General features: G+C 45.4%; 1 protein-coding gene across 1 annotated transcript in view; it reads right to left on the bottom strand.

Moving 5' to 3' along the window:
* The window catches only part of LOC138245864 (cilia- and flagella-associated protein 337-like), a 1,005,044-nt gene that overhangs the window by 3,765 nt on the left and 977,870 nt on the right, over positions 1-23,409 (bottom strand). Inside the window, 1 exon segment of the mRNA XM_069199842.1 lies at positions 10,329-10,475. Within this exon segment, the coding sequence (XP_069055943.1) occupies positions 10,329-10,475 (147 nt within the window).

Here is a 23,409-nt window from a genome sequence, read left to right as displayed (position 1 = left end):
CAGTCCTACCTACAATTGAATAGGGTGTGTCTGCCTTCACACAAAATGTGCATATCCCATAAAGTTAGTCTGGTCCAAGAGCAGGGGAGGCAGGAAACCTATGCACTTCAAGGGAAAACCTCTAGAAGCATTTTCCACTTCAAAAGAGGCACCTGGTATAAATATTCAACCTCTGACACCATCTCTTAAGTACACTTCTGGACCTGTGGAGACTCTGCCGGGAAAAAGGACTACTGTGCTACTGAAAGGACTGCCAGTCTACTGGACTGCTGCCTTGCTGGACTACTACCTTACTGGATTGATACCCTGCTGCACTGCTGCCCTCCTGCCTGAGTCAGAGGGATTAAAACTGCACCTGAGAGGGCATGGCGTGGACGAGGAGACGCATGGGTGGATAACTCCATCTCTCCCGGCGATGCGGCTGAAAAACTGAACAATTACGCCGCTTTCAGACCTTCATTTGACTGGAGACTAGAAGATTCTGCTGTGTGAAGCTTCCGACCCCAAGATACGTACTTGGAACAAGGTAGGAAACAACCAAATCGATGGGTTTCCAACTTTGCTCTGTTGCATAGCTCCGATCGCGTGATGCTCAAAATGGCGGCACCCCAATCCCAAATTACACAAGGAGAGGGCAAAAATGTATAGATTGTCAATGGGCCCGTAAAATATGCACTATCTATAGCAATAGATATTTTGACTAAGCACACCTTACCTGTTTGCATCAAGCATACAAAATACTCAAGTGTATGGATAGTTCTAGCTCTGCCTGACCCTAAAATGGCGCCCGTACTTCGTACATGTGCCGGCTTTGTGTTTTACTCATAGTGCTACACTGCTTGGATATAAATGAACACTTGAAAGATTCCCTGGCACACAATTAATTTGCTTTACATGACCTCCACAACATAGGATTCTGCTGCTAGAATCTATAACTCACCACAGTACTGGACATACAGAGCCTATGCAAGTCAGAACAGACTTTAGACATGTGTCGAATTTTTCACTGTTTCACAGTGCTCCTCAACGTGGATATTAAAAGACAGCTGAAAGAACTCCTGGCATACAATTAAAACACTCTACATGTTCCTCAGGTCATAAATCTAAAGCTAGCAGAAATATAATTCACCATACTATAGGTCACAAAGGGGCCTTGCTCATCAGATCAGACACTAGTCACATCTAACTTCACGGCTGTGCCAAATAGGACCTAAAGACAGTCAATGACCCCTAACAGTCATTATAATCATATACAATACAATACTATAATAAACTACAGCATCAAACCCTACCAAAGTACTGCACCAAGCCCTACCAAATGCAATGCTCAAAATGACTGAGAAGGATAACAAACCACATGTTGAACGTTCCAAAGCGGAACCAACTTTTCCGGATTCTCCAATCAAAAGTAAAGCTGATATTAACAGTAAGATGGATATGATCCTGAAAAAAACTTTTGGATGTACGTGACCTGGCCAAATCTACCTAAACAAACACTGACTCAATGCAACTTGAACTAACAGCCATTAGAGTGGATATCAACACCATCAAAAATAGAATTTCTGAGACAGAACAAAGAATCAGCTACCTGGAAGATACTAACACCAAAACGGTCAAGGAACTTCTCTTACTCCATACCTCTACGTCATCTATGAGGAAGACTATTGCTGATTTTGAGGAATGTAACAGAGGAGGCAATCTAAGAATTTTTAGACTTCTGGAAGACTCTGAGACAAAAGAAGACTCACTAAATCAATGCATCTCCTTTCTTGAGACATGGTTACCTAAAATTACTGGTCGTCAATTTGATGGGAAAATTGAACTAGAAAGAGCACACAGAGTCCCATCTTTCAAACATAATTATGGCCCCTTAACCAAACCCAGACCAATAGTCTGCAGACCTCTGTGATTCCAACATACGGAGTCAATCTTACTCAATATGCGCAAAAATAACCACATCAACTGGAACGGCTCTAGAATCTACATTTCACAAGATTACTCAAAAACAACAGTTGACACAAGGAAAGGATTCTTGGTGCTACACAGTAGACTTAAAGACATGAAAATCCAATTTTCTTTTGCAGGACCAGCGAAATTCAGGATCATAGTAGAAGGAAAATACCAAATTTTTGACGACCATAATGCACTAAAATCTTATTTGGACAATTGGACAGAACAAGAAATGGACGTAAATAGATCATAATCAAACAAAAGGAAACCGTAACTTCTTTTATACTGGACAAAACCTTGCAATCTTTGTAATTTTCTTTTTTTTACAGACTTATGTAAATCACACAATTGGAATCTGTCCTTGCTATTAGGCTTTGTCGTGGCTTAATATGAGAGCTATGTTCATTGTATCACTTCATCAACTAAGAAGTCCCACTCCATCCTGCTGACTAAAAGTAGAACATAATACATGAGGCTATCTCTTGATACACTCATAATGCTAGACAATTAGGTTATCACTCCTAGAATAACTTTCATCGATGAATATGTTGAGAATATTATAATATTTTTGTACTTTTGTTTAAATACTAACACTTGTTGACAAAAATATATCCTAACCTGAGTTACAGGACTAGTTAGTCCTTTGTTTAGCCTCCCCTAGGATATTAATCGTTTAGCGGCGTATATATGTTACAGCTGTTATTACTCCACGTTGCCACGAGAGACGTTTTTGCTCTTCTTTGTCGCCATCTCCATGGCACTATTTCAAAGTAAGGGGTGGGGGGTTAATTAGGTGGGAGGGTTTTGGTCTTTTTTTTGCTTCTTGTATCTTTTCCATCTCCTTTCTTCCTTCTCCCTTTTTTCTCGTCTTCCTATTCTATTTCCCTTTTGAAACTCACCATTGAACAGTATAGAGATGATATGAAATTATCCAAAAATCCATCTCGTAGGATCGTAGTTAACAAGAGCTCAATTCAATTTACATACACTGAATACTGGTATACTAAAACCAGCTTTAGGTATAGCACACACGTTTGCAGTCTCCAAATACATATTACGACTCCACTTCCACGAAAGTGTCCTTTCTTGATAGAAAGTACTCTACAACATACTACTACACATACTTATCTCCTCCCATTTTATGATGGCTAACTCCCCTAATAAAGAAAATATTAACATAATTTCCTGGAATGTGAAGGGCATAAATCATCCGATAAAACGCAAGAAAATAATAAGCCATCTTTACAAATCCAAAGGCGATATTATTCTCCTTCAAGAAATGAGAATTTCTGAATCAAAGGCACTCAAACTTAAAACTAATTGGATTGTTGATATCCACTGTTCAGAGGCAACCCACAAAAAAGAGGTGTGGTCACTTTGATCTCCAGAAACGCCAGTCTAACTACTGAGTCCTACACCGCAGATACAGAAGGCAGATGGGTCATCTCTACTTTAAAGAGTGAGGTAGCAAGAATACCTGTAATTATTATCTATGGCCCAAATAACGACGACTGTGACTTCTGGAACTTGATTTCAAGAAAAATAGATCAAATACTAAAGAATGATCTCATAATAGTTGCGGGTGACTTTAACCTTCCCTTGGATATCACACTAGACAGACAATCCAGATGTAACTATCGCCCACCCAAAGCACAAAAAATTCTAAAGGACATTTGTTTGAAACACGATCTTAAAGACACATGGAGACTCCAACACCCGGCTGTGAGTGATTACACTTTCTATTCTCACCCACATAACTCGTATACAAGAATAGACTATATCCTCATCTCAGGTTCCCACACTCACCTCATAGATCAAACAAACATCTCACCAATACTGATCTCTGACCACGCATGCATCAACACGTTAATAACTGGGTCCAATCCCAGAAAATGGACTAAAAAATGGCGATTTAACAACGAGATTTAAAAAAAGACCAAGAAAATATACAACAAATTGAGAGGGCCATTACTGATTTTTGCTCAAATAACGCTACCACAGATGTCATATTCAAACCTTCTGGGATCCTCTTCAAGCTACCCTAAGAGGCACTTTTGATAGAAAGAAACAACTCCCTTTTGGAGCTAGAACGTGAAACTGGCCTCTTAGAAGCCTCCCATATCATAACACTAGATAAACAGATCCTCAACAAACTTACCTCTAAGAAATATGAATACAACAGAATACTTAGCGAATGTGCAGGAGTGTGGATTAATAAATTTAAGGACCTTAAACTATGTCAATCCAACAAGGCAGGGAAAATGTTAGCTTCCTACTTAAACCACAAACAAAACCAAAAGAATATATCTGCCATTACGGATAAGCAAAATTTAGTCCACTCCAACCCGCAAAATATCATAGACACTTTTAGACAATTCTACACGGAGTTATACTCCGAAAACAACCAGACTATACCTGAACAATGTATGACATACCTACATAAGCTAAATTTACCCAGGCTATCAGAATGGGATAAGAAGACACTAGCCAAATCATTTTCCACAAAAGAAATCATGGATGCAATTAACACACTAAAAGATAATAAGGCTCCTGGACCAGATGGCTTCAACGCCAAATTCTATAAAACATTTACAAATTCCTTCCATCCCTCTCTCTTAAAACTACTTAACACATACGCCTCCTCTGGGGAAATTGCCGGCACAACTGCTGACACACATATTATTGTCATACCCAAAGAAGGTAAAGACTCTTTACTGTCAAAGAATTACAAACCAATCTCGCTAATTAAACTTGATCGCAAATATTTATGCAAAAATCCTTGCCAAAAGACTTAATCCCTTCCTACCTCAACTAATTAGCAACTCACAAGTAGAATTCTTGAAAAACAGAATGGCCTACGATAATACACAACTTCTCTGCCATGCCATAGAACGAGCTAAGTACTTATCCATGCCTTCAGTGGCTATTGCACTAGACGCAGAAAAGTCTTTTGACAAGGTCTCATGGACATTTCTGGAATAATCTCTTAATTACTTTAACCTTGGAGATGTCTTTATAAAAATGATCATGGCACTCTACAGTATCCCTAGAGTTGTGATCTCTGTAAATGGCATGGTTTCTATGCCCTTTAACTTCGAAAAAGGCACGAGACAAGGTTGCCCACTCTCACCCTCCCTATTTCTTATAGCCCTTGAACCATTAATCTCACATATCAATAATAATCCACAGATAGCAGGTATAGACTTCTATAATAAAAAAAATTAAACTGATAGCCTACGCTGATGGCATGTTAATCTTATCCGGTGACCCTCAACCCTCCATTCAGGCTTTAATGGACACAATTGAACAATATTCTCATGTATCCGGCTATAAATTAAACAAAGATAAATCAGAAGTGAAATCACTAAACCCAGTAGGCCCACAAACTCTACTGGGGAATTCAGGTCTAACATGGCAACCACATTACATAAAATAGTTAAGTTTAGAGTTTGGATCAGATCCAATAGACACCCTAATACATAATGAACACCTAGCTCTGGAAAAAATCAAACAACTCCTAGAGGGATGGTCTCCTAAATTCACCACCTGGTGGGGTCACATTGAAACAATAAAAATGATGATATCTCCCATAGTGAACTATTTAGTGAGTATGCTCCCATTATACCTCACTGATGACTTCCACCATAAAATAGATAAAATAATCATAACCTTTCATGGAAAGGTAAGAAACCTAGGATACCCTTACACAAACTAAAACTCCCCAAAAATCTGGGCGGTCTTAACCTACCCAACTTCAGAACTTACCAGACAGCATTTCTTGCCAAACAAGGATCTTACTGGCTTTCACCAGTCTCTAATTACACCCCTCTATGGTTTGAAGCAGAAAAAGACATACTAGGGAACCTAGACCCGGCAACTCTACTCACTTCCACTGACAAACATATACCATATTCTAAATATATATTCAGGAATAAGAAACGTGCACTACTCTCCATCAACAATAAACTACAAGTTAAACTGAAATTCTCCAACTCCACTTCCCTGTGGCACAACCCAAATATCAAATACAAAGAACAAACCCTCCATTGGCAATTGTGGATAAACAAGGGAATTTTCTATCCAAAGCAACTAGGTACGCCCTCCAACCCTCATACATTTGCAAATCTACAAAAATATATACCATATTGAAGATAAGGAATTTTATAACTTCCTCAAACTTAAAATAGCACTGTCAAAAACTCACTCCGTTCACGAAGACCTGTCAATTCTTCCCCTAACCCTGAAATTATTCAAAAATGGACATCAGGTTTCTAAGCTATACCATTTCCTCCAACCATCAACTACCAACTCTGAAGAAAACCCTAGCCTTCTGGAATATCCAATCTGGGTCGGTGATTACAGACTCAGACTGGACAAAAAACTGGATATCAGTGACTCTACACAAAGTCACCCCTATTCTTTCACAGACTAAATTTTGGATTACATAATATTTTCTGGACACCCTCTCGCCTACACACACAATACACATAACAGATACTCCTACTTGTCGGAACTGCCAGAAGGAAACTGGGGATCTTCCTCATCTGATCGTTTTTTTGTACACAGGTTCAACCATTTTGGTCTGAAGTATTCCTTTTTATCTCCAAATTGTTCCACATTATTCCAAGAAACAATTTTTCATACTTAATTACTGGCTTCCTAGATAACAATATCAAATCGCAATCGAATCGCCTCCTTCTTGACCTTATGCTCACTGCAGCAATCAAATCGGTTACCGCAAATTGGAAAACCACGCACAAAACTAATTTAAAATCCTGGCTGAACTGGTTAATTCAGATACGCGGTGCCGACAATACTGCGCTCCAACATTCCCCATGGAAAACTCACTCACATAACATATAGGGCACCCTAGATAACTTTTTTGCTCCCAGTAAATCCCCATGAACAATCTCTTCTGGATGATTCATCCTCAATACCTAGAGCTTAATCCGCTTACCTGCCAGCATACCAAATTACCTACTCCCTACAGAAATAAGCCATATATCTTACTCTATCTATCACCGTCTCTCTTACTCTGTCTATTTTCCTCTCATAGTTTCTCTTCTTTATTTAATTATCATATCCAGTACTATGTTCCATGTATGCTTACATTCCATTGTCAACCTACTCATTGTTACATTATAGACAAAGACAAACTATGGGGGTTATTCTAACTTTGGAGGAGGTGTTAATCCGTCCCAAAAGTGACGGAAAAGTGACGGATTTACCATCAGCCGTATTACGAGTCCATTATATCCTATGGAACTCGTAATACGGCTGGTGGTATATCCGTCACTTTACCGTCACTTTTGGGACGGATTAACACTCCTCCAAAGTTAGAATAACCCCCTATGTATGTAATTCTGTGATATTACCTACCAATTTGATCTGTTGTTTGTTTTAGTTTTATTATTATTATTATTATTATTATTATTATTATTCTGCCTTCTGTTAACATATAAAAGAATAAAAATCTTTTCTGAACTTAAAAAGAAACTGCACCTGAACTCGGGACTCTCAGAGGGACTCCAATGGTTAGTCTGCTGGCCTCCTGTTCGGAGCCACAGGGACATACGAGGCAACTAACCACCTGAACAAGCACCCATATCCAGCTACAGCAAGCCCCTTACCACCAAGTGGTGCCCCTCAGGTCCTAGACCATTGGTGTGGCCTCATTGGAGATGAATTGAAGTGTTTGGGCTCTTCGTGACCATGAATGGGATTGTTTGTGCCAAAACCTTGTTGCTCACATCACCCACCATTGTGTAGCTATCCCAATCCGACCCTTCATGCTATAGCATTGACCTCTCATGACACCAGTACTGCTCTTCACACTATGTCGAGGACGGTCCACAGTGCTTCCCAGCTCCTTGCAGCCTCTCCCACCACGAATGGGACTTTTTGCAATGGACTGAAAATTTAACTTTTCAGCAGGACTAACCTGATCCCTGTATCCAACCTGCGCTCCATTGTGGTCAGCCTGAACCTTCTCCCGGTCTTGCATGCCCAGGTAGCTGAGAGTGGCACTTTGGGCCTTTTGGTGCTCTTTTCACTTAATTCTTTAAAATTACGTATCTTCTTGTGTTGCGTTTTTACTTTTTGAAGTACTGCATAAATACTTTACAAATCGTCTCTAAGTTAAGCCAGACCAATTTGTGCCAAGCTTTTAAAGGTTGAGCTCAGGTTAATTTGGGGTTTGCTTGTGCCTCACCTTGACAAGGACTGTGGCTTTTGCTTGAGTATGGTTTCACCCCTCAATCAGTAGCCCAGTTTCTCACAGCACTCTATTTTAAGTCCCTGCCTTCATTCATTTTATGGGAGGATACCGCAGTACCAATGGTTTCCCATGTGTGGTTTTGGCCTTATTACAGGGTGTTTTTTTATTGTAGTTACTTTACACATGTACACTTGCCTCATCCCCCTGCTTTAGAGGGTGTAGAAATGTAATTCTATATTTTGTAGTAAATGTATACAGGGTAATGGTGAATAGCCTAAAGTAGTACATTTATCAAGAAGTGTAAGAGTAAATTTACATGTGGAGATTTTCTCATGTGTAAATGTATCTTTATGAATAGGCCCGAGGATGTTCCAATTAAAATTCTTTTGGAAACAGGGAGCCAATGACTGATCTACTCTGAAATATGGCTGACATTTTTGAGGATTCTCGTAAATTGATATGTAGGCAATGGTATGATCTAGGTTAGCATTTACCAAAGTGCTGAGCACTTCTCTATAATACTGTGGATACATAGATGAAAGGGGCAATTGTTTCAGTTGCCATCACCATAACAGCTTGGCATGGATCACCATCATGATATGGAAGCAAAACAGAGCACTACATTCCAGATGATTCACAGGTGCATGATCCCTGGCATACACAGTTGCACATTCAAACATGAGAGAAGGCAGAGGAGCCCTCACATTCTAGGATACAGGTTTCCATCCTTTTCTATAATTAAAGCTACTTCTGATAATTGAAATAGAACCGAGCTACAAATGACTTTGATCATTGTTGCAGTGGACACCACATCAAACATGGCCACAATGGAGATTCCACCTTGCAGGATTGTACTAATGATCACCTGACCACTGTATCGTATATGTCACAATATAATTGTGCCAAAATGTGGTATCCTGAATATTCATTACTTGATATCATAAAGGTACATATACATATTGAATTTACAATGTTGCCTCCACTTCTACATATATATAAATATACCTATTTATATATTGATATTTATATATACACACACATATATATGATTGATATAGATATAACTTTGAGGTAAATAGAGGCAGAGATAAAATGTTGTGGTTGTCAATATTCTCAATACAATATTTTGGCAAGACGCTTGTTAAAAACTCAACATTGTGATAAAACACTGACCACTGCAACACATAAAAGAAGGGTGTGCCAACAGTAATGTCAATAAAACTATCACTATAAAATACCTTCACATGAGTAATAAACCCCAGCAGCGAGTGAGCTTTGGAAAAAGTTAAATAGTACAAGCTCTATGAATAAATTATCATTACAGAGCAACTTTAAATAAGTTTTGGACTTTTAATCATTTTGTTTTCAAGCATCAGCTTACCGCTTTCTCAAAATACACACTTTTCGGTCAAATATGCCCATTTCATATGAGGTAAAACATCTCAGGAACATCTTGTCTTTATCACACACACTGTATGAATGACAGAATGAGGCTTACAAAGTGGCAATCCCCTGTGACTTTGCTAAACCAAGAGTAACCCTAAGTGGCCATCGGTTAGGCTGGTAGCCACTCCAAGGATCCGAAGCACTGCCTTCTTCAATGTGGCTCTACCAATTGCATTAGATACTGTGCTGGACTACTGTTCAGGAAGCCACTTCCAGGGTAATAATGAGATACCCGGTAGAGACCTTTTTTTCTAGCCTTGGATTCATCATAGTTTAATAAAAATGAAGGGTACCAAAAGGCAAATATATTTTCATTCTGCAACCCATCCTCTGACATTCATAGCAGTAAATGGAAAAATATGAGCTTCAGTGTGAAAAGTAAAAACTCAGGACAGGATTAAATACTCATACTTTATGTGAGACATTCGGCATTTCTGTACCTGCTGCAGGCGTTAACAAGCAAGACTGCTCAGTGATACATGCACTTGTCATTGATATCAGTAAAACTGCGGTTAACAGGCTGGAATCACTAAAGGACCAACTAAGCCATGCTTAATTCCTAAATCATTAGATTACCAAAGTTAACAATTTAGACATTGTAACACAATTTTTTTAACGGCGCTATGAAATGTCAAAACCCCAAGAGTAACTGCTATATACCCAACATTATTATTGAGGTTTTTGTTTAATAAAAGTCACTAACCACGGTACTTACTGGGGTAGTCAGAGCTTGGAAAGGGGAGCAAAGTTTCCCAAATCTGCAAATTTTTTCCACTTTCACATCAGCAAACAAACCTCGGCGTTCCTTCCGTCCTACTCTTCTCTTCACCAGGTCCTCTTCCAGGCGGTGGCCTAATATATTCTAAAAGAGAAACATAAGTGTTAATAATCAAGCAAGCAGATCTGTAAGAGTAATGAAAACCCAGATATAATGGATTCTGAGATGGCATGTTATTTTTTAATCCTCTTCTTAATCAAAAATGTGTCTCTATATAAAATAAAAAGTCAGTGAAAGCCTTGTGCATGCATTGCACCGACCGACTGGGGAAAGTTTAAATGGCAGCCTCAAAGCACGCATTGGCAAGACCAACAGCTCAAGGTTTGATGTGTGCAGAGTAAGGGCATTAAGTGCATTTGCGTATTTAAGAATCAAAAGACTATCTATATTGGAGGCTCCTTTGCCTTCTAACAGTCCTGCTTTGTTTCTAGGTCAAATAAAGGTAAGATGGCAAGGCATCATTCGTTGTAGTTCTTCTTTAGCTTCTATGGCACAGAAGGAAAGGACAGACTATAATGAAACCGCCTTGCCATTTGACATAGAAATCAATAAAGACAACATTTAATTCCCAGGCAAGCCCTGGAAGTACTAATGAGAAGGACACACAACAGAAAGAGGGAAAAGCAAGCGAGGGGTGGTGGAATGATGAGGACAACAAAGGGCAACATTAAAGGCAGGGGGAGGAATGAAAAGCAGACAGGGTAAGGAGGGATGAATGTGTAGAAGAAACACAAGAGTGAGCCACATGGTGTTATACAGTTCCTACAAATCAAGTGGGACTGTGCAGGTGCTCAATATAAATGTCAGACTATAGGTACTCAGTCCGGGTATAGCATCAGGAAATGATGACACAATTCCTAGCTAGCTCGCAGTGCCCCATCTGAACCCCTATCATATCATGGTACCAAATGGGGCTTGCAACCTCGAACATGACTATTCAGATTCTCAAGGAAATCATGAAACACATCTACCCTTTCATTGTTACTTATGGCACCCAAGGTGAGACACAAGAAAGATGTGCAAACTTATTTTAGAGCATTTTTGCAACAATTCTATTCTTGCATTGCATTACATTACAGAGTACTTACTATAGTGCTCGATTCATTCCCGTAGGAGCACCTCGATGCTTAGCATGAAATGCAAAGAGTAAGCATTGACAGGAACTTAGAAAGCAGCATTGAGCAGCCATGTTTTTAGCATTCTTTTGAATTTAGGTTGCTCCGCATAGAAGGCAGATGGAGAGAATCAGTTTATTCCAATAAAATGGGGCTAAATAGGAAAACGACCCCCCACCGTATCTAGCTGTGCGGATAAGTGGGATCTTTAGAAAGACTGTACTAGAGGATCTCAGCAATCTAGAAGGCTGATAAAAATGGAGTTTAGAATGCAAATAGTTAGGCAGGGCCTTGTTTAGGGCCTTCTGGGTCAAGCAACATAACTAAAAAAAACAGTTTTCTAATGGGCAACCAGTGAAGGTCCTTTAAAATAGGAGCAGTGGAACTGTGAGGAGGCAAATTACGGATTAGCCAAGCAACTGCGTTTTGCACAACTTGAAGTTTGGATAGCAAGGTGTTATTGGCTGCATCTAATAGTGTGTTCCCATAACCAAGACAACTGGTGATGGGTGCCTGGACTATGGCCTTTCTGTATCTAGTGAGGAAGCCACTGGAAGGCTTTCCTTAAGAGTCTCATGGTGGCATAAGCCGGTACCACAAGTAGATTCAACCTGGGATTTCATAAAAAAGGGTTTGATCAATTTTAACACCCAGGTTTTTCACCACCTGTTTGGGGACAGGAGCAAGACCAAGCTCCAATGACCACCAATCTGACCAGATTTCCTGTGCCTTGCCAAAAAGCACAATCTCTGTTTTATCCCTATTTAACTGGAGACAGTTGTTAGTCTTACAAGCAGCAATTTCTCTCATACAGTGAGCAAAATAATATTGAAATTTACCTTGATCGAGCCTGAAGGAAATGAGTAATTGGGTGTTGTCGGCATATGATATGATCTCAAATCCACATGCTCTTACTATCGCTGCAAGAAACGCTACATAGATGTTAAATAATGTAGGGCTCCGGTAGGAACCCTGTGGAACTCCTTTATTCATTCTTATAGTGTTAATTTGGAAGGAGTCTAAGCAGATGTTTTGGCTTTGATTGTTAAGAAAATCCCTGAGAAATAGCAAGGCACTGCCCCATATTTCAGGCTCTTATAATCTGTGGATAAGGATGGAATGAGAGACCTTATTGAAGGCCTCCAACAAGCTGACTAATGCTAACTTGATCAGAGTCCCTGCTTCCAAAGATAATTTAATTGTATCAGACGCTGCCACTAGTGGTCTCCATACTATGTGATGCTCTGAACCCAGACCATTAACTATCAATGATCTTGTTTACTTCTAGAAAGACAGTCAATTGAGAGTTAACATAACTTTGGAACATTTTGGCAAGTGATGGTAGTAAGGATTTCAGGGGGTAATTAGCCGCTGCGGCTATCACATACATGAGGGGAGCAAGGGGGGGAACTGAGACGAGGTTCAAATAAAAACACACAAAAAAAAAGAACTTACCTTACCTCCATCCCTGCCGCCTCCTGCCAAAGCGTGCTCCTCTTCTTCTGGTGTCCCTGCATTTACTGCTGGGGCACCAGCAAAGGCTCTCCAGCAATGATGTTGCTGCTTTCACGCAACACCTTGCATGAAAGCAGCACCAGGACTGGTCTCGACACAGGCCTGGGTCTGTGCAGTTTCTCCAGCCCGACACAGCCGGGCTGGAGAAACCTAAGTATGCATGTGTGTTTGGCCGGCCTCAGACAGCCGGCCAAACACACATGCGCACTTAGGTGCACTCTGACCTCTCTCCCCAACCCAACTGCTGTGATCCAGCCCCGCCCCTCCCTGCAATGCTGGCTGTGCCAGAAGCAGGCAAATAAAACGATCTATTGTTTTGTCTGTCTGCTTCTGGCACAGCAAGTGGAGTGACTCTCCTTCGCCATAGTGAAAGATCCGTCCCTGGTAATTAGAGAGAACTTCTGAATTGACATAAGGCATTTTGAGAATGGGTGAGACTTGTTGGCACTTCCTTTTCACCAGATGTTTAGCCTAGGTTAGGGAGAAATTAAAAAGGGCCATAACCATTGGTGTAATATTGTTAGCAAGACTGGCAGTTAACCTTGAAGGATAAGGGTCTAAAGGGGTTTAGATTTGGCTAGGGATAACAACCTCCAGAGTGCATAACTCAACATTGCTTAAGATGTTTTCGGTTTTGGATAGATTGATTAAAATTAAGTTCTCTAACTTGAAATTTCAGAGCAGTTGGAAATTTCTTGTAAATAAGATAAATTTTGCCTTCGAAGAACTCTGTCAATGAGTCGCATCATTTTTGAGAGGCGAGGATAATATGAGTACTGGCTTGTGGTTTTATAAAACTATTCAAAGTTTTGTAAAGTTCCTTAATGGAAGTGCCCGCATGATCAATAGTAGCCATAAAATACGCTATTCCAGCTGCCCTAAGCTGACTGTGATAGCTTTTCAATAGTAACCTGTCTGCTTCTTTATCAGCTAAAGATTTAGTTGTATGCCATCTCAGTTCAAGATGTTTACATGTAAGTTTAGACTCACAGAGATATTCTGTATACCAGGGAGCTTGACCTTTCCCTGGAGTGGATGATTTCTTTTAACTGGGGCAATTTAGTCAAAAACCCTGACAGAGAACCATGATATGTCTCCACAGCAGAGTCAATATTGTCGCAAGACAAAACAGAGGTGAGTCTATTACGCTCAGAAAATGGGTCAGAAACCCATAACCATAGATGACAGACCTACTGAGGCCTGAGAAGCAAGTACCAAAGAACAGACAAGGTCAGATCTAGCCAACTTAGTCACTGCTGAAGGCAAGACAGTCAAAAGCTGTAACCACTAGGTTATAGCCAGATTTCAGGTTTCCAGCGTCGATATCAATCCAAAGACATGGCTCATAATATGCATTCAGCAGCAATGGCACCCTCATGGGACAACACTGAAGGTGGGTCATCAACTAACTCACATACAGATTAAACCAATTGCATAGTCAGACACAGGTACAGTGCACTCTTGAAAGGGCACAGCAGACAGGAGAACACAGGCTACACACATTGTAACCGCAAAGGTCTAAATGACATAGACCAGTTCATTTTCAGTTTCTGGAGCAGGGGCACCCCAAAGTACTGTATCATGTGTTCATGACAATGCATGATGTGTGGAAAACTCATCACTAATTTGGCCTTCTGGTGGTGGAACACCCATTGCGGAGCAGTAACAACAAAAACAAAATAGCAATGACTAGGAATAATACAATTGGTATACCTCCAAAAAATAGTGGAAACCATAGAGTGCAGAAGAGATGAGATCACTTCAAATACAGTTTGGAATGTGCTCACAAAACCAGACCCATTCGCTTTGAAAAAGTGCACCATTCCCATGGTAGTCAAAGCATTAAATATCCGGTGAACAAGTTCACCAAAATGCTGGGGCAAATTAGTACTTAACAGTGACTGGACTTCATCAGAGCTTGCATCTTGGAGCTCAAAGGACTCTCTAGCAAATGTTAGTGCACCGTCTTCTGAAACAATAAGATTCTCAGTTGGTTATCAAAATTCACACTAAAATGGGATGGAAAGCCATATGTTATATTCCCTTACTATGTGCCTGGGTGGAAATAACACATTGCACAGCAGGTCAGCACCCTGGAGTCCGTCTCTACGTATGGGACACCTGATTTCATACCACAACAACCTTGGTTGTACAGAACCAAATAACTCCCATTCAAGAGCAATCGGAACACTGGGTGAAACAAGGACACTGGTGCACCTTTCAGATAACATGCTAAATTAGCCATAGACATGTTACATGCACCATGAGGCGTGACTTCTTTACAAAGTAATGAGTGGCCTAATGAAGTTTCACATTCCTTTCCACTAAGGAAGGCTTCAATTTCCCCACACATATACTTGTAACCGAAAGACAGTACAAAGGACTCATGAACAAAACTATCCCCATAGCTTCATACCTGCCTACTTGATAATGTTTCAAGTAAGATGTAAATTGGAATGTAGAGATTAGTAACAATATAAAGCCATGAATTAACCATACGACAGAAGGTGTTTTGGCCACTAAAAAGGGTAATTTCTCTAAAAGATCAATGTGCACCATTGTGTAAGCTGCATCTTTTTTGCCATGACTCTCTGTATATGTGTTACGTTAAAGGGCAAAAACAACTCTGTTGTGTTCAGGTACCTCCATGGTACACGGTTTGATTTTATGATCTGAAATCTCCAACTCAATTGCATAATCGATGTAAGCTGTTTATGTCCATGTTGTAATAAAAACATGTCATTTTGTATGATATCGTATGCAGGTGATACAATATTACTCAAAGAATAAATGCAAGTTGACAGTATATTCACACCATTGTCCACAACAGCCAATGCTTTTTCAAAACTTTCCCTGTCATTCTGTCTCAATAGTTTAACAGCGTCTTGCTGGGAAATTTTCCAATTCGTATTATATATGGCACATAGGAAGCATTTTTGTTGAGGTGTTTCTAGGACCTACCATGAAGTCTTGAAAATCTATGTAATCAGAAAGGGGAAATAGGTGTTCTTTCACTGCAGCTGATGTGGAATGCTGTAACCATTGTTGACACAATTTCTGTTAGCCATAAAACCCAAAGTGGAGTTTAAAAATGTGCATAACAACCATTAGTGTCTACTGGCCACACTAACTACCCACCTGGACCCAAAATTGAAGAATTCTATGTACCATTCTGTATCATGTTCTTTCATTGCTGTTTTGTGTAGTTTGCTTTTCAAAATGTGCTATAGAGAGAATAGTAGGTGTATTCATGTCGTTAACTTTTGCCAGACCTATGCACATTGTTATTTCTGAACAGGAAAATCATTTGCTGTGGTATTGTGCAGGCTCGGAATTGAGCATCTGTACCCTGTACTTGCCAATAGCATGTTTTCTAAATTGGCTTTAAGTCAATGTTATTTTTCCTATATTCATAACCCTGTAGGGTTAATCCAGATATAAATAAATCTGATTAAATCAATTTAGTTTGTGTGAGCATGTTTTCTTCTTCAGGGAAGAAGTAAGTTCATAACAATTAGAAGTCAGGTCTCAGTGGTTGTGTCTTGAAAAATATGCAGACTTCATTATGTATGTCTTAAAACTCTCTACTGGTGTTGTTGGGCAATGTTCCCATTGTGGGTAAGTAAAAACTGCACGGGGAGAACTAGTCCTGTGTAAACAGTGATGAGCAAAATGATGGTAGCAAACTATTTCACTGCAATTAGCAACATTCAAATACAAATCCATAGTTTCAAATAGGGAATAGCTTTCTGTTGGAGTTTTTAGTTTATGCAGGGTCATCCCCAATTTTTTTGCCTCCTGCCTCCTATTTTTTCTGACCTGTTGCTGTTGGCTTTTGAACTCTGAGAACTATAGTGCATATGCTCTCTGTGTAAATTGTATTGTTGATTGGTTTATCCATGAATGGCATATTTGATTTGCTAGTACATCCCTAGTAAGGTGCACAAGCGGTGCCCAGGGCCTTTAAATCAAATGCTACCCTAGTGGCCCTGCAGTACTGGTTGTGCCACCCACCTAAGTAGCTCTGTAATCATGTCTTAGACCTGTCACTGCAGTGTCTGTGTGTGCAGTTCTAAACTGTATATTCGACTTCGCAAGTGTACCCACTTGCCAGGCCTAAACCTTCCCTTTTGTTACATGTAGGGCACCCCTAGGGTAGGACCTAGGTAGCCCCAAGGGCAGGGTGCAGTGTATGGTTAAGGTAGGACATATAGGTGGTCATTCTGACCCCGGCGGTAAAATGCACTTACCGCCGGTCAGAAGACCGCCATAACACCGCCGTGGCCGCGGAAACCCGCCACGGTCATTCTGACCCGCAGAAGGCAAACCTCCGAAAATCCGACAGCCACAACCGACCGCCAGACCAGCGGTCGGCGGAAAGGTGGAGGTGACCAAACCTCCACCGCCACGCCAACAGAAATACGCCCATGCCATTACGACCCACGAATCCACGCAGCGGTCATTCAAACGCGGTATTCCATTGGCGGGACACACCGCCGCGGTCAGAATACACACAAACGAACAAAACTCAGCCACATTGGACGATTTGAATCCCACACACCTGATACACATACACACACCACTCCCACACACACAATACAATATAAAACACCCACCCACATCACCCACAAACCCCTACGCAAAAAGATTCTGAAAGAAGGCCAGAGCGAGACACCAGCATCCACAAACTAACCGCCACAGCCACTCAACACCATCACCCACACACTATCCACACACAAAACAACACACACCACCACACTCAACACACTTAAATACACATACTCCACCCCACACATCATACACACCACCCCATGGCACCCCAAAGACAACCCCGCTTCACAGACGAAGAACTCAGGGTCATGGTGGAGGAAATCGTTCGGGTAGAGCCCCAGCTGTTCGGCACACAGATACAATACACCAGCATTGCCCGGAGGACGGAGCTATGGCAGAGGATTGTCGACAGGGTCAACGCAGTGGGACAGCACCCCAGAAATCGGGAAGACATCAGGAAGCGATGGAACGACCTACGGGGGAAGGTGCGTTCCATGGTATCCAGGCACAACATCGCCGTGCAGAAGACTGGCGGAGGACCCCCACCTCAACCCCCACAATTCACATCATGGGAGGAGGAAGTCTTGAACATCCTGCATCCTGACGGCCTCGCAGGAGTCGGCGGAGGAATGGATACTGGTAAGTTGAAGCTTCAATACTGCTTCCCCCCCACCTGCATGCCAAATCATACCCCAACCCTCACCCCCATCCTCGAACCCCACCCTCACCCCCACCCCCATCCTCACCCCCACCCTCACCCCCACCACCATCCTCACCCCCACCACCATCCTCACCCCCACCCCCAGCACACCTATTCCACGCCAATGTCTCACCATCACAACCCACACATCCCAAAACCTAGGCCTGCATGCGTCCACTAAGCATGGACACCCATCACCAAAGCATGCCCAATGCATATACACATCCCCCCCACAAGCCACCCTCACCAAAGCCCCCACACACGAATGCCAGCACTTGGGGACACGAGAACCCATAGATACACCCATATGCCACACATTGAAACTATAACCATACCTCTATACCCCTGCAGGACCCGACCGTCAACACACCGCGGCGGAGGGGCCAGAATTCTCCACACCCCCCACCCAAGAGGCCGTCAGCGATGACAGCAGCTCTGTCGACCTGGACACCGATGACCAGCCCGGACCATCGGGGACCTCTGGACAGTCGGTTCCCCTCACACAGGCCCAGGCCACTACAGACCCAAACCCCTCTGGGAACACCAGCACAGCTCCCACCCAGCGGGCCCATGCCTCTGTCTCCAGGGCGCGTCAATCTGCGGTGTGTCTACCACTACAGGGCACCCAGGATAACCCACCACCCCAACAACAACAGGGACCTGGGGGCAGTGGTAGTGGGCACACCGGCCAGGGGGCAGAGGCCCAGGGAAACAGGGCAACTCGGAGGGCAGCTGTGCGACAGGGGGGGGAGGAGAGGCCCAGGGAACCCACTCTCCACGAGGTCCTCACCACCATCATGGGAGCATACAACCGCTCCCAGGAGACGATGGCGACGGTACTGGCCCGGTTCCAGGAGATCCAGGTACTGCAGGAGGAACACTATCGGGGGTACAGGGAGGACATCAGAGCCATCAACACCACCCTGGTTACCATGGTAGGGCTGCTGCAGGACCTCGTCAACACCAGGGCGGACACTCAACAACACCCAAGGGCCCCTGCCACTAGCCTGGACCAAGAACAGCCAACCACCTCCGCCGGCGCTAGTGGACAGGAGGCCCCCGCACAGCAGCAGCCCACCAGACCCCCACCTCCTGCAGGAGAAGAACCACCCCGCAAGAGGGCCCTGAGATCTCGCAAGAAGACAGAGTAGGATGTCAAGACCCCCGCCAGCAATGGATACCACCTGATGTCATCCCACTGTCCCACATTGTCACCCTGTCCATCCTTGAACTGCCCATGCTCCATCTCTCCACAGGCCTCTGGACAATGCACCTGTGTGACTGTTACTCTGGACTCTGCCATGGACATTCCTTCACCATAGCCCCCACCCACTTGAAACCACCCATCCCATTTTGAGCACTTAAATAAACACCTATTTTGCACCAAAATATCTGGAGTCTGGCTGTGATTTCAATATATTGTAATTGACATGACAGTGCAAATATGTCCTTGTACATGGTGAAGTCAACAAACAGCTGCCACAAAGCTGTAGTCCATGGGGAAACGAAGCACAGGACTCGTAGTGGGGACCCCAGATCTGAAATAGGGAGGGAAAAGCCAAAACTCAGTCATCATACACTGGGGCAAATAGACAGGCAGCAGAGATGCAGGAGAGTAGTTAACATTTACTAAATTATCTTTGAAATGATACCTGTGTCCTATTGGAAGTACTGTTCAATGATTCTGTCCCTGTTGTCTGTTTCAGCCCCGTCGTCTTCCTCCTCGTCACTCTCCTCAGGTTCCACCGCTGCCACAACACCACCGTCTCGACCATCCTCCTGCAGGAAAGGCACCTGGCGGCGCAAAGCCAGGTTGTGAAGCATGCAGCAGGCCACGATGATGTGACACACCTTCTTAGGTGAGTACATTAGGGATCCACCTGTCATATGCAGGCACCTAAACCTGGCCTTTAGGAGGCCAAAGGTGCGTTCGATCACCCTCCTAGTACGCCCATGGGCCTCATTGTACCGTTCCTCTGCCCTGGTCCGGGGATTCCTTACTGGGGTCAGTAGCCACGACAGGTTGGGGTACCCAGAGTCCCCCACTAGCCATACACGGTGTCTCTGTAGCTGTTCCATCACGTAAGGGATGCTGCTATTCCTGAGGATGTAGGCGTCATGCACTGACCCTGGGAATTTAGCATTTACATGCGAGATGTACTGGTCAGCCAAACACACCACCTGGATGTTCATTGAATGGTAATTTTTTCTGTTCCTGTACACCTGCTCCCTGTCTCTTGGGGGAACCAAAGCCACATGGGTCCCATCAATGGCACCAATTACGTTGGGAATATGTCCAAGGGCGTAGAAATCACCCTTCACTGTAGCCAATTCGCCCACCTCAGGGAAAATGATGTAGCTCCTCACGGATTTCATCAGGGCAGACAACACTCTGGATAACACCTTCGAAAACATGGGCTGAGACATCCCAGAAGCAATTCCCACTGTTGTCTGAAATGACCCACTTGCCAAGAAATGGAGTACTGACATGACCTGCACCAGAGGGGGAATCCCTGTGGGTTGGCGGATGGGGGACATCAGGTCGGGCTCCAGCTGGGCACACAGTTCATGGATAGTGGCACGGTTAAGACGGTAGGTCAGGATAATGTGGCGTTCTTCCATTGTCGACAGGTCCACCAGCGGTCGGTACACGGGAGGATTCATCCGTCTCCTCGCCCAACCCAGCGGACGGTGCCTAGGAAGGACAACATGGAGCACACAGTCAAGCAACCCACAGGTACGTACTCACAGCTAGCACAGTAAACGATTCTCTATGCAGTGAATGGCGTGTCTGAGTGGCTATGCAAGGCCTAGGCCTGTGTGACGCAGTTGAAATTGAGCCATGTGGGCCCTGGAAATGGCGGCTGCCTGACCTGTGAAGTGTGACAATGGGATGTGAGGTCAATGCGCTGGCGTGGCACACCGCGGCGGGCGGCGGGCGAAGACCGCAGCGCGAAGCCGCATTGGTTAACATTGAAGCCTATGGGTTTCAGGAGCCAATGGCGAAGGGCGCCGGCGGTGGCGGGACGCACCGCCGCGGTACGCACCGCCGCGGACGTGACCGCCATTTTCTATCTACTTATCCACTTGCGACTTGAACTTTCACAGGAGAGGACCTATACTGCAAGTGTTGCTGTGACCTCGGTCTGGAAGGGACAATGGCTGCTGCGCCTGGGGAAAGGGCCCCTGCCTTCACTGGAGAGGAATTGGAGAAACTTGTGGATGGGGTCCTCCCCCAGTATGCGCTACTCTACGGTCCTCCAGACCAACAAGTGAGTTTAATTCAATCAGGATTTGGGGCCACTGGCTGGCTTGGGGGCCTGGTGGGGGGCCTGGCGGGGATGGGGGGCATGTTGGGCCTGGCGGGGGGCATGGCGGGGATGGGGGGCATGTTGGGCCTGGCGGGGGGCATGGCGGGGGGCCTGGCGGGGATGGGGGGCATGTTGGGCCTGGCGGGGGGCATGGCGGGGGGCCTGGCGGGGATGGGGGGCATGTTGGGCCTGGCGGGGGGCATGGCGGGGATGGGGGGCATGTTGGGCCTGGCGGGGGGCCTGGCGGGGATGGGGGGCATGTTGGGCCTGGCGGGGGGCCTGGCGGGGATGGGGGGCATGTTGGGCCTGGCGGGGGGCCTGGCGGGGGGCCTGGCGGGGATGGGGGGCATGTTGGGCCTGGCGGGGGGCCTGGCGGGGGGCCTGGCGGGGATGGGGGGCATGTTGGGCCTGGCGGGGGGCTTGGCGGGGGGCCTGGCGGGGATGGGGGGCATGTTGGGCCTGGCGGGGGGCATGGCGGTGGGCCTGGCGGGGATGGGGGGCATGTTGGGCCTGGCGGGGGGCATGGCGGGGGGCCTGGCGGGGATGGGGGGCATGTTGGGCCTGGCGGGGGGCATGGCGGGGATGGGGGGCATGTTGGGCCTGGCGGGGGGCCTGGCGGGGGGCCTGGCGGGGATGGGGGGCATGTTGGGCCTGGCGGGGGGCATGGCGGGGGGCCTGGCGGGGATGGGGGGCATGTTGGGCCTGGCGGGGGGCATGGCGGGGGGCCTGGCGGGGATGGGGGGCATGTTGGGCCTGGCGGGGGGCATGGCGGGGATGGGGGGCATGTTGGGCCTGGCGGGGGGCCTGGCGGGGGGCCTGGCGGGGATGGGGGGCATGTTGGGCCTGGCGGGGGGCATGGCGGGGGGCCTGGCGGGGATGGGGGGCATGTTGGGCCTGGCGGGGGCATGGCGGGGGGCCTGGCGGGGATGGGGGGCGTTGGGCCACTGGCAAGGAAAATGCTGACAAACTTGAACGTGGTATTTCTCCCTCCCTGTACGTGTCACATAGGTCCGCGCCCATGAGAAGATCGGGATTTGGCGTGCCATCGCCAAGGAAGTCCGGACCCTGGGGGTCCACCATCGACGGGGCACCCACTGCCGCAAGAGGTGGGAGGACATCCGCCGCGGGACCAAGAAGACCGCCGAGTCTCTGCTGGGGATGGCCTCCCAACGTAGGCGGGGTGCCTGCCATCAACTGACCCCCCTGATGTTCCGGATCCTGGCGGTGGCCTACCCTGATTTGGATGGGCGCGTGAGGGCAGCACAGCAGACACAAGGGGGTGAGTACAAGCATTATCTACTCTGTTGTCGCGCAGTGGAGGTGTCTGGGTGGGGGAGGAGGGCTGGGGGTCCCCCTAGGCCAGGGCGATATCTGTAGGCTGGGCACCCCCGTAAGCCCCTGTGTCCCCAGCCACCACCCTCAGTAGTTTGTCAGTACAGCCATCCCTGGGCCGTGTCATCCATGGGTGCAGTTGTCAACTCTAGGCGTGTAGGGCATGTTCCACGGAATGCGTAGCGGACCCCAAGTGCGCAACTTAGTGCAGGGGGCATCTGTGTCTGTCATGTCCGCTAACTGTACCGGAGATCCATGTACTCAATATCCCTTTATTTCTCTCTCCCCCCCCCTTTTTGTTTGTCTTTCTGTGCTTGTGTGCATCAGCATCATCAGGCGGAGGAGAAGTGGCATCGGGGCAGGAGGGAGCTGCATCTCACATGGCCCAGGAGGGCCATGCCACAGAGTCAGACTGGACCAGTGAGACGGAGGGCGAGGGGAGCTCCACGACGGGGACGACTGGACCCTGCAGCGACACGGACACGTCCTCGGAA

This window comes from Pleurodeles waltl, chromosome 7, assembly GCF_031143425.1.
Source record: "Pleurodeles waltl isolate 20211129_DDA chromosome 7, aPleWal1.hap1.20221129, whole genome shotgun sequence".
NCBI lineage: Eukaryota > Metazoa > Chordata > Amphibia > Caudata > Salamandridae > Pleurodeles > Pleurodeles waltl.
This window is presented reverse-complemented; position numbering and strand designations above follow the sequence as displayed.